The sequence below is a fragment of the Budorcas taxicolor genome, chromosome 2 (assembly GCF_023091745.1).
Source record: "Budorcas taxicolor isolate Tak-1 chromosome 2, Takin1.1, whole genome shotgun sequence".
Lineage (NCBI taxonomy): Eukaryota > Metazoa > Chordata > Mammalia > Artiodactyla > Bovidae > Budorcas > Budorcas taxicolor.
The window spans coordinates 68021488-68034342 of record NC_068911.1 but is presented as its reverse complement, the minus strand read 5'-3'; the positions used below and the strand labels follow the sequence as shown (position 1 = coordinate 68034342).

Genomic DNA, 12855 nt, shown 5'->3' with positions numbered 1-12855 from the left:
TAGAAATATGCATTCCTCCTGTCTTTTCATGGCTGGATAACTTATTTCCTTTTATGTTGAATAAAGATGCACCACAGTTTATTGATACATTCACCTACTGAAGGACATCTTGGTTGCTTCTAAGTTTTGGCAGTTATGAATAAAACTGCTGTCCATACTGCATGCGGGGTTTTATGTGGACATACGCTTTCAACTTATTTGGGTGAATACCAAGGAGTTTGATAGCTAAATCGTATGTGATAAGAGCATATTTAGTTTTGTAAGGAACTGCCAAACTGTCTTCCAAAGTGGCTACAGAATTTGCATTCCCATCAACAGTGAATGAGGGTCCCTGTTGCTGTACAAACTTGTCAGCATTTGGGCTTGTCAGTGTTCCAGATTTTGGCCATTCTAATAGGTGTGTGAAGTGAAGTGAAGTCACTCAGTCATGTCCGACTCTTTGAGACCCCATGGACTGTAGCCCACCAGGCTCCTTGGTCCATGGGATTTTCCAGGCATGAATACTGGAGTGGGTTGCCATTCCCTTCTCCAGGGGATCTTCCCGATCCCGGGATTGAACCCAGATTTCCCGCATTGTAAGATGACGCTTTACCGTCTGAGCTACCAGGGAAGCATGGTATCTTTTTGTTTTAATTTACATTTCCCTGGTAACATGTGATGGGGAGCATCTTTTCATTTGCCATCTGTATACCTTCTTTGGTGAGGTGTGTGTTAAGGCCTGTAGTCCACTTTTTTAAACAGCTTGTTTTCTATTTCAGTGTTGAGAGTTCTTTATATAGTTTGGGTGACAGTCTTTTATGATAGGTGTTTTTGGCAAATATTTTCTCCCAGTCTGTGGCTTGTTTTCTGATTCTCTTGACATTGTCTTTCACAGAGCAGAAGATTTTTGTTTTAATGAAAGTTCAGTTTATCAGTTATTTCTTTCATGGCTTATGTGCGTTTGGTATTGTATCTAAAAAGTCATTGCCAGACTTCCAGGTTAGTGAACGCATAGAGATTCCAGGACAGTGGTGCACCCAGAGAGGGTATGGAAACTCTTTGCCACTTCCCTCATACCCTGCGCTATGTATCTTTTCTGCCTGGCTATTCCTGAGTTATCTCCTTTCATGATAAACTGGTAACCTAGAGATCCCAGGGCATGGTGGGAAGACAGGTGCTCTGAGAGCAGACAGTCTTGGGCTTCAATCCTGTCCCCCTGTTCACAGCACTGAGGCACCCACTGACTCTCTCACTGTCCTCCATTGCAAGATCCTTGGGTGGTCTGTCTAGTATATAGAAAATAATCGATAGATGATAGACACTCTAGATTGGCTGACCCAACCTGAAAAAAAAGGGTCATTGCCATAGCCAAGGCCATGTAGGTGTTACCTTCTAGGAATTTTATTTTAGCTTTGTATTTTATGTTAATTTATGTTTATTTTGAGTTACTTTTTGTGAAAAATATAATATCTGTGTCCAGATCCATTTTTTTTTTTTACATGTGGACATCAGTGGTCCTGGCACCATTATTGAAAAGACTATCTTTGCTCCATTGTTTTGTCTTTGCTCCTTTGTCAAAGATTAATTGACTGTATTTATGTAGGTGTATTTCTAGGCTTTCTGTTCTGTTGATCTATAGGGCTGGCCAAAACAGTTTGGGTTTTTCCATAACATTGTACAGAAAAACCTGAATGAACTTTTTGGCCAACTCAATATCTGTCTTCTGCTGATAGCACGCTGTTTGGCTCCAGCTGCTTTATAGTAAGTCTGACAGTGGAGTAGCATCAGTGCAACTTTGTTCTGCTCCTTCAAAAATGTGTTGGCTATTCTGAGTGTTTTGCTTGTCTATATCAACTGTAGAATAGGTTTGTGAATCTCCACGGTACCTTGCTAGGTCCAGTTTTTTGAACTCTTAGCTTTTGGTGGGGTTGAATCTCTAAAGAGGCTGGGCTGGTGGCTCCAGCACTGTTAGGTGTATGGCCTGCCTTCTCCATTTCCCATCTGCCTTCTGCTCTTCCTTCTCTGAGGCTGGTCTATGGAGGAAGGAGAAGGAAGGAAGATGTTTCTTTAAGTTTTGCCTTCTCTGCTTATGTTACACAATGTATTTTTGCATATTGCCTACTTTTTATTAGTATTATTAATGGAATACTGCTCCATAGTTAACATGTTAACCACAGTTCATTTGAATTTCCCCTCTTACAATCCCAGAATTTGTGTCATGTCTGAGTCTGGCTCTGATGTTTATTTTCTCTCTTCAGATTCTGTTTTTCCTTGACTTCTAGCATGCCTTGTAATTTTTGGTTGAAAGCCAGGCATGATGTATTGGGTAATAGAAACTGAGATAAATAAGCTTCAGAGTGAGGTTTTATGTTAATCTGGCTGGGAGTTGGGCTGCGTTTAATATCTGCTATAGCTATATAGATTCCAGAGTCTTCTGATTCCTCTAATGTCCTTGTTTAAGTGTTCTCTGCTATGTTCAGGCTTCCCTAAGATCTCCTCCTGAGATAGAGTCTGGATAGAAATCTCTTTCAGCTGTAATCCACTGTGTTATATTGGCATGGTGAGGGGCATTTGTGGGAAGGGCAGTCCTATAATCTTATGGTTAAATCTCAGTCATTTGGTAGGCCTGTGTCCCTGCAATGGGACTTTCACAACTGTTTCTTAGCTGCTTTTTCTTCCCTTAGGTGAGACAGAAAGGCTGGAGGAGGCTAGAGACAAAGAAATGCCCTTTCCCCAGGTAGGATAAAACTCTCAAAGTCCTTGGAGAGTAGGCTTGGCTATGTTCTATTTATTTGGATATATATCATAATGCTCACTCTTCTCCTCCCCCTGCCAGCGTCATGAGAATTGTCACCATAAGACCCTTGTGGTGTTCTTAAGGGTAAAACCCACAAACTTGTGGGCCCCACCTAAGATCACCCCCCAGAAGTTTCTCAGTCTCAAGCTACTCCTCATTCAACCTCCATCAAGTTTCATTAAAATTACCATAATTAAAAGATAAACTGAGGCATAATAAAAATGTTAAGAGTTTATTTGAGCAAAAATTGATTCAAATCTGGCATCACCACACTGGAAGTGGTTAGGAGCACTCCACCAGTGGAAGCTTGAGGAGTAATTTTATAGAGAAAAGGAAGGCAAAATTAGGAAATTACTGATTGGCCAAGTGTAAAGCCTGCTTGGCTATGGTTGGTTGTCCTTGAGTTTCAACCTTAGAACCCTGAGGCAGTTACACGCTGAGATTTTGGTTTGCTTACACAGGCCTCTAAGCATTAGAACCACGTCAATCTAGTAGCCTCCTGGTTTAATTAATCTAACACTGTTTAAGTATTCCTACTTATATGTGACTCCCAATCCAGGCAGACAAATGTCAGCCATGACTGGATTCTCCTATTTTGCCAGATTTCAGGGTGACAGTTTTTTGACAGTCAGTTCTCTGATGAACCTGAGAGAAGTTGTTATTTTTACTTGTTCAGCTTTTTCTTGTAACAGCAGAAGTGACGGTTTTTACAAGTTGAAGCTGAAACTGGAAATCTACAAGTCAATTTTGAATTAGGAAAAACTTAAAAACAACAACAATCAAAAAACAACAAAACCCATTGATAGATGCCAGAGTTATCTCAGAGTGATGACATCGGTATGAGTCTGATTTAGTTCTTTTAATTTCATCTGGTCAACCAAAAAATGGTACTCGTCATAATTATTGTGAGACATACATTTCTTTTTTATTTATTTTTAATTGGTCAAAAATTGCTTTACAATTTTGTGTTAGTTTCTGCCGTACAACAATTATATTTAGTTATAATTATATATATCCCTTCTTTCCTGAGCCTCCCTCTCCTCTCCACGTCCCCCAGCTCTAGGTCATCAGAGAGCACCAGGCTGGGCTGCTGTGTTATTTAGCATCTTCCTTCTAACTATTTAACACATGTGAAAGTGTTCATCGCTCAGTTGTACCCAACTCTTTGTGACCCCATAGACTGTAGCCTGCTAGGCTCCTCTGTCCATGGGATTCTCCAGGCAAGAATACTGGAGTGGGTACCTCTTCTGTTCTCCAGGGGATCTTCCTGACCCAGGGATCAAACTCAGATCTCCTGCATTGCAGGCAGACTCTTTACCATCTGAGCTACTAGGGAAGCCTGATTTTACACATGAGAGTGTATATATGTCAGTGCAACTTTCTCAGTTTGTCCCATCGTCACCTTCCCCTACTCTGTGTCCAAGTCCATTCTTTACTAGGTTCATGAGTACCACTTTTCTAGATTCCATATGTATGCAGTAATATATGATACTTGTTTTTCTCTTTCTGACTTACTTTACTCCGTACAAGAGGCTGTAGGTTCATCTGCCTCACGACAACTGACTCAAATTTGTTCCTTTTTATGGCTGAGTAATATTCCATTGTATAAACGTACCGCAACTTTTCTATGCATTCATCTGTCAATGGATCTCTAGGTTGCTTCCCTGTCTTGGCTATTGTAAATATTGCTGTGATGACTATTATGGTACATGTCCCTTTTAGAGCTGTGATTTTCTCAGGGTATATGCCCAGTAACGGGATTGCTGGCTCATGTGATATATTTATTCCTAGGTTTGTAAGGAATCTCCACACTGTTTTCCATAATGGCTATTACCATTTACGTTCCCACCAACAAAGCAGGAGGGTTCCTTTTTCTCTATGTCCCCTCCAGCTTTTATTATTTTTTATGATTTTTTGATGATGGTAGTTCTGATTGGTGTGAGGTGATACCTCATTGTAGTTTTGATTTCCATTTCTGTAATAGTGAACATGTTGAGCATCTTTTCATATGTCTATTGGCCATCTGTATGTTTTCTTTGGAGAAAAGTCTGTTTAGGTCTTCTGCCTATTTTGATTAGATTTTTTTTCTGATATTGAGCTATATGAGTGTCTTATATATTTTGGAGATTAACCCTTTGTCAGTTGCTTCATTTGCAATTATTTGAGAAAATGGGAGACCATTCTGAGGGTTGTCTTTTCATCTTGTTTATAATTTCCTTTGCTGTGCAAAAACTTTTAAGTTTTATTAGGTCCCACTTGTTTATTTTTGTTTTTATTTCCATTAATCTAGGAGGTGGGTCATAGAGTATCTTGCTGCAATTTAGAGACCTAAATTTCTAAGACTTCAGTTGTATTTTCCCATAATGCCAAAATAAAGGAATGTAACTCCTAAAAAGCATATCATTTTCACTAAAAAAAATTAAATATGTTTCTTCTTACTTCCTAAAGATTTTCTCACCTGAACTGAGAAGAGATGAATTTAAAATCCATTTATTCATTGACTCAGATTCTCAATAATTGTTTAACTCATAAAAAGTTCTACTTTCTCCCAAAGATCTAGGGCACATTTAGACCAGGTACTTTATCAGAGTCTGTCCTTTAGCCGAGCACATTGCTCTGCACACAATATGCCTTCATTAAATACGTGAATTGGATGTGGGCTTATATGACTTTTTATTACACTGGGTTGCCAGAGTTCTGCCATGAGCTTTGTGTCCCAATCTACCTTGTTATTCTTATCTCTTGGCTTAAAATGCTGTGCCTTGCAAAAGGCTTCTATGAGCAAATACTGGAGTAAAAAGAATTACACCCTTTGAAAAGGGCCTGAATGTGGTTTTTCATGAGGCCTATTCCAGTGCCTTATACCTCATTATGATCTACTGGGGAGTTATTGTGCATCTTGTAATAGAGGCTAAATTCGTATTTTCATCACCTGATTAGTATTTCTGAATTGGCTCTGGTGCCAAAAGGAATATTTTCCCTTACTGCCTCTCCTTTTCAGTAGTAATATAAACATAATAAAAAGCACTAGAATGCATCTCCTCTCCAGAAACAAACGAAAACCAATTACGGTCACTCCTGAGGGAAGTCTTCAGGGGAGAAAGCCAAGAAAAACAGAGAGAAAGCTGAATACCTCTGCCTTTATCTGTCCTCTCTGCCTAGCTTTTGAGGATCATGTTTTCACAGCCCAATTCAGATTCTTTCATACTCAGGTAGGGAGGAAGAATTTTTGTCCCCAGAACATGATTGATGTATTAAAATGTATGACATTTAATGGGAGAGGGGGTCTGTTTCTTCTAGGGTTCATTTGTGATATACATTTTCTGGCTTTAAATCAAACTATAGAGCAGTCCTGGGAACCAGCCCAGGAAGCATCAGTGAAGGTCCACTCTGTGCTACCCACTGTCCAACTTCCTTGCCAGAGCCCAACAGGAAGTGTGGCTGGGAATATATGGAGTAAGAGAGGGTGAGAGAGCTGGAGTGGAACAGGGGGCAGCCCTACGCCTACTCTGTGGTCACAGCAAACACCCTCTGTGGGGGTCCTGGGCTGTTTGTCCTCTAAGCAATACTTTGCCCTCTCTATGCTCCATTGTGCATCACAGGGAGGCTGACCTCTACAGGTCCTTGGTTTTGCCTTTAGGCTTGGTTCTCTAGCTTTTATCATCTCAACAGGCTCCTCCTTTCTCTCTTCTGTTTAATCATTTATAAAATGAAATTCTTTCCCTTATTTCTCTGGTTTATGGTTAGAGGGAGATTGAATGCGGGACAGTCTTGCGCTCGTGTGCCTGGTCCTCTAGGAAAGGATGACCCTCGGAGATCCAGCTCCCACCAGACATCTGACTTTGGCTCTAGTAATGCTTCCTCCTCCTTCTGTCCCCACTCCTGAGGGCTACTTGCTTGGCTAGCATCCAGGTGACTTCCTCATCGTCTCTTTAGCTTCTTAGCTCTTCCACCACCTGTGAAGCTAGTTCCTAGGGTTAAATTCCCTCCACAGAAATAGACTGCTCTCCGTTTACCTGCTTGGACTTTGACTGCTACCTGTGTTCCTTATATATTTGTCTCAGCCCTAGAAGGGCAGTTCCTAGATGCCAAATGTTTCATTTTCACAAAGTTGCTTTTTAAAAAGTCTGTTCAGACCAAGCATGGTACATGATGCTAACGTGTCATCTCAGTAGGACATTGTGAACACTCATTTCTGAAAATACATAAGATTGAGTCTGATTCCTGACAACCAAGAAGGGCGTAGAAGCATTTTTCTCAGTGAACTTTAATTCAACAGAATATTATCTCTCCCACAGTGTGAGCCATGATGTCTGTAGGAGGAAAGAGCAGGTGGCGTGGGTTCCTGCAGCATAGACACTGCGATAAAACTGACATGGATTCACCTTCCAGCTCTTCCAGGTGTTAGCTGTGTGAGCTCAGGCCCATTATGTTGCTGGCCTTCATTCTGTCAATAAAATATGGGTGTAATAAGAAGATAACCCATGTAAAAGGCTGGCACAGGAAATCCTTGATCCTGCTTTTGGGTCTGCTTTTCTTGTTTGGATTCTCACTTATCTCCACATTCCTACTTCATTCCCTCTCCTGTTGTCCTTCATCATTTATAAACTGAAATTCCTGTCCTCATTTTGCTAAAGCTCAGCTAAAGTGAGGGCTTCCCAGTGCTATAGAACCCACCTGCCAATTCAAGTAGATGTAAGAGATTCCAGGTTCCATCCCTGGGTCAGGGATATCCCCTAGAGGAGGGCATGGCAGCCCACTCCAGCATTCGTGCCTGAAGAACCCCATGGACAGAGGAGCCTGGCGGGCTACAGTCCATAGCGTCACAAAGTTGGACATGACTGAAGAGACTTAGCATGCACACAGAAGTGAAATTCTCAAAAATAAAAACTTTACTTGAAAGTGAAGGGAAACTAACAAGGAAACAAGTACGCAGATACAAAAGCAATAAAGTCACAGTCACTGTGTAAGGGACTCCTGAACAGGCATTGGCAGTGACCTTGTGCCCCAGGGACCCAGCCTACCTGTCACAAATGCCCCCTACCTCACAGCACACAGCTGCTAGGCACCAGCATAGCTCTTAGGACCTAGAGGCTTGCCTAAGTGAATACAGAGTCCCTTTCAAAAACGAGTTTTTATCTCCCCCTACCACCCAAATAAAACTTTCTCTGCTTTCATGCTGCATTTGTTCCTTGGAGGCTTAATTCAAATAAAGAGACTATTCCCCTTCTCAAAGCATCTATTCATTATGTTGCCTCCAAACCTGAAACCTCTGAGCCAGGGAGGGTTCTGAGAAAGCTGCCTTTCAACAGATTAAACAGCCTCTTGGTCCTGGAACTGGCACTAAGATTAGCTTGCTAAAAGGAAATCTTGTGTATGTTTTGCCCTGTTAGAAGTTGCAAATCAAAGGAACAATATTGGTTGAAGTCCGATGTTTCCCCAGCTTTGGTAGTAGTTTCTTTTCAGAGTTCCAGGAAAGCAAAAAGGGAACTGTCCTAACAAATAGAAACCTAGGGACTACTTGCTAGCATTTTGTTTATATGTAGTCAGTTCTATAGAAACAAAAAGATTCAGTCTTCAAATAATGTTTCATAGTGCCTACCAAAGAATAAACACTCATCATTAACTCTCGAGCATGGGCATCTTCTTGACCTCTGGCTCAGCCAGCCTCTCAAAGACCACTGCAAAGAAAAAATAGATTTTTTTTCCCCCATAGAAAAGAAGCTTATCCTATACCTGTCTACTCTAGACCACATATACCTGCACTTCTCTTTCAAGACAGGAAGAAGAAATGGGTTTCTGCTATTATTTTCAAGAAAAACCAGAGGCTTCTACAGTCTGGGTATATAACCAGGCACGTATAACCTAGACATATACCAACCTATGTAATGTAAAGAGACAAGATACAGGAATACTGGAAACTCACAGCTCAGAAATAATCAAGAGTTTTGATTGCACACATTTCCAGGGCCCTCATACATGCTGGTCTCCCACTTTTGAACATGTTTCCAGGTGATTTGACATCACAAAATTCTCTCCTGTCTTTTTTGAGGAGGTGGTACAAACACGGGACTCTGAGCTCATGATCCCTTTCCTATGAAAGGTCTTCCATAAAAGACTGTGGGCTATGTCAGAACAAAGTTGGCTCTGTTCAAAGCTGCTGTTGAATTGGACCAGATTGACATTCCTTGGTCTATGCTGGTTGCGAACAGAATGCTGCTAAAATACTATAACATTGTTTGACATTTGTTCTCTAGTGATTTCAAGAGGGAAAAAATGTCTACTAGATGCCAGCAAGGTGATGAAAATGTTTAAATTCAGAGTAATTTCATTGTAAACAAATCTTTCTTTCTCATCTATGGTTTTCTTAAAACATAGGATTCTTTTCCCTTTTTTTCTTAATTCTGTTGTAATATTAAAAGCAGCAGCTCATTTGGAATTTACTGTTGATAAAAAAGGTGTATGTTTATACATGCATGACATGAATATGTTTATGTACATATTTAAAATTAATATTGATTTTTATTTTCCCCATTGATTATATTTTTTAATTGGGACAAAGGAAAAACCTACTAATTTATTTTCAGTGTAATGGCTTCTATTTGCAAAAAGTAAGGGTGATTAGTGTAAAGTATAATAATCCGTTATTTTTCTGTGGCTGCTGTAACAAATTGCCACAAGCTTAAAAAAACAGAAATGAGTAACCTTATGTTGCTATAGTTTAGAAGTCTGAAATTAGTCTCTGGGCTAAAACCAGGCCCCTTCCTTCTGCAGCCTCCAGAGGAGGCTCATGATTATACATTGTTTTGCCTTTTCCATGTTGCAGAGGTTGCCCTTGTTCCTTGGCCCGTGCCACCTCCACCAGCAGAGCCAGCAAAATCAGGCTGAGCCTACTCCCCCTATTATCTCTCCGGTTCTAACTCTTCTGCCTCCCTTGTCCATCTTTTAAGGACCTTACAATTACATTGGACCTACCTAGAAACATCAGGATAATCTTATTTTGAGCCTTAACTTAATCACATCCACAGAGTCCCTTTTGCCATGTAATCTAATATATTCATAGGTTCCGAGGATAAGGACATGAACATCATCGAGGGCTATTATTCTGCCCACAATAATCTTGTACGTAAATCTGCTGTCTTCTCTGACCTTTCGGAAGTAGCATAAACAGCATTGTATTGATGGTTCTACTAGTCTTTGATGGAATGTGTCTTTCTCCTCTGTTTGGAAACGCCATTACCAGATATTTCAGAAAAACAGAGCAAAGAAGATTAAGCAGGACTAGGGGACTCAGCTGTGTAGCTGTATAGCAAGTCATTTCCCTGGAATTTCAATTCAGCACCTTCATCTGAAGAAATGTGAATAATTATAAGCGCTTTCTCTAAATCCTAGAGCTGTTGTGACAGTCACAGAACCTGAAAACTTTGTATACCATTTTGCAAATGGAAGAGATGGTAGTCTAGCTGCCCCAGTGGGTTCAAGGAATGTGAGTGTGTTAAACCATCAAGAAGCATCATTTAAAAATTAAAACTTTCTAAAAATACAGATTTCAGGAAAAGAATCTTAACTGCATGAAAGAGGATGAAATCACTCATTTCCATTCTTAAACAATCCTATCTCCCTGTCCTCTGAGATAGATCATTTTAATCTCTTTTCATGTTTATCTTGTTTTGCTTTTTCTTCTGCCCTGATGTTTGTTATGCTTTGAGTAGATCTTGATTCCCTTCTCATTAAGCCTACAAACATCTAATCATTCCTGTTTGGTTTTTTTCATTTTTAATAATTTATATTTAAATTTTGGCAAATAGAGTGGTCTAACCTTGCCCTTTGAATGCCTGTGCATTCAAGTTCTTTAGGCAGATTTTATCTCTTGTTTTTTTAATTCTATTTTGAGTTTTATAAAAATAGATGTTTCTTATTATCCCCAACCCATAATTTTCTTTAGTGAACTTTTGTTTAATTTTCTTTTGCCTTAACATTTTATTTTTCAGACACCTCTCATTGAACCTCACGTTCCTCTTCGTCCTGCTAACACCATTACCAAGGTAATGGGATGTAGGTGGGTTGATGAGCCATCAGAGCTAGTTTCTTCAGTAACTATGAGAAGTGGTCCATATATCAGAGCAGCACATCAGGAAACTGCAAATACACTTTCTAGAAACAGTATATATCAGTGTGTCTCGGTTCTCAGTATAAAACAGTGACATGTCACACAAGTGAACAATGCATATGTGTGAATGAATTGTATTTTTCAAGCACAGAGTCAGATTGAAAAGTGATTTAAAGATTTATCTCGTTTGTTTTCCATCTATAATCTCTCCTCCTTTTTTCCCCCCTCCTCTCACTTGATGAAAATTCAGGTTCCTTCAGAGAAGATCCTCAGGGCTGGAAAAATTTTACGAAACACCATTCTCTCTCGAGCACCTCACATGATAAGAGATAGAAAATACCACCTAAAGACATACAGGTATGTGTGATACGAATAGTGAAATTACAACAAACTTACGTTTCCCTGTTTTCCATCTACAGGCAGCATGTTTTATAATCCTCCAGGTTTTAGAATTTCTGAGCTTACCTTGGATCCTCACTTAACTCTAATTAGCCTTGATATTCCCAGGAATTACTCCTAAACTAATTTGCTTAGACATTGGTTTAAATGTGAACAACGAAAAGAAAACTTTTATTTCTGTTTGCCAGTATATTTAGGAAAACTATTAGATTTAGATGATATTCAACTAACATTTACTGAGTGTTCGTTTATACTTGAAGCCCTGAACAAGAAAGACCACTCTCCATACATTATCTCATTTCATCCTCATCACAGCCTATAGGGTAGATACAGGGCCATTTTTCAGATGATGACTCTGAGACTCAGAGAGATTAAATAGTTTTCCTTGATCAAGTCACAAATCTAGTGAGTGGCAGAGCCAGGATTTAAACCAAGGTTGATTGACTTCTAAGTTTCTTTCATTCATTCTACACATTTGTTAAGTACCTACTGGGCATCAAGCATTATTATGTTTCAAACCCTAAGGATACAGGAGGGAAAATAATACAAAATGCCCTTATACGTAATTTACTTTCTAATGTAGGATTTCATTGTAGTATGGATATAGTAAGATAGTTAACTCTTTCACACCTCTAATCGTACAGAATAAAGACTCATTATGGCTGCCACTGGAGTTAAGAAATGATAAAGACTGGGGCCATGTGATTTAGTTGACCTTCTGAGATGGCTGAACCATAGTGCGTCAATGAAGGATTCATGTCTCACCTTTAACTTGATTTTATCAATTCAAAAAGGATTCAGGAACTAGAATGGCCTGTTTATGGCACATAAGCCTTCACTCTCTCTCCCTGCACCTATGATTCAGACTCATAGTCCTCTTTCAGCAGTTGTAGGGCCCTCTTTCTCATTTAGCCTAGACATGATCTCAGAACCCATTAGACTTAGCGTGAGTCAACACCTATTTGATTCACATGAACCAAATTCATAAGACAGTGAAAAGCTAGAATACAAATTTTAAAGTTACCACAAAGGATATATATCTTTCTAGCGATTGTCAACCATGCTAGAACATATAAAATTATTCCTGACTCACCCTACAGTGAGTATATTGCCTCAAAATCCAGTCTCTTCCCAAGGAAAGCTGGAAATGAATACCAAATTCTTCCTCTTAGGACCACTTTTTCTGCTTTCCATGCAAACTAACACTCTTCTGCTTGCATTTGTCATGAATATGTTTATAAGACCAAAACGATTTGTTACACTTATTTTTTTTTTAATTTGTTGGCCGCGCTGCCGGGCATGTAGCATCTTAGTTCCCCAACCAGGGACTGAACCCACGCCCACTGCATTGGAAGCACAGAGTCTTCCCTGCTGGACCACTAGGGAAAGCCCTATTTGTTACATTTAGAATGGCCTCTTCTTAATAGAATGCTGGAATTCTATTTGATGGGATTTGAGAAACATTTTAATCAGTAGCATGTTCCTCTTGGGACATGTTCCGTCTCTAAGGACAGATTGCTCCTCTTGCCCTTATAATATGAATATTTACCCGCTACCATTTTGGATGATT

The 12855-nt window shown here is 39.7% G+C and overlaps 1 protein-coding gene across 1 annotated transcript in view; it reads left to right on the top strand.

Annotated features, from left to right (window-relative positions):
• The window catches only part of RAPGEF4 (Rap guanine nucleotide exchange factor 4), a 326591-nt gene that overhangs the window by 223125 nt on the left and 90611 nt on the right, over window positions 1–12855 (top strand). The window contains exons 7-8 of the mRNA XM_052635961.1: window positions 10768–10821; window positions 11137–11243. Of these exons, the coding sequence (XP_052491921.1) occupies window positions 10768–10821; window positions 11137–11243 (161 nt within the window). The remainder of the gene's footprint in view (window positions 1–10767; window positions 10822–11136; window positions 11244–12855) is intronic.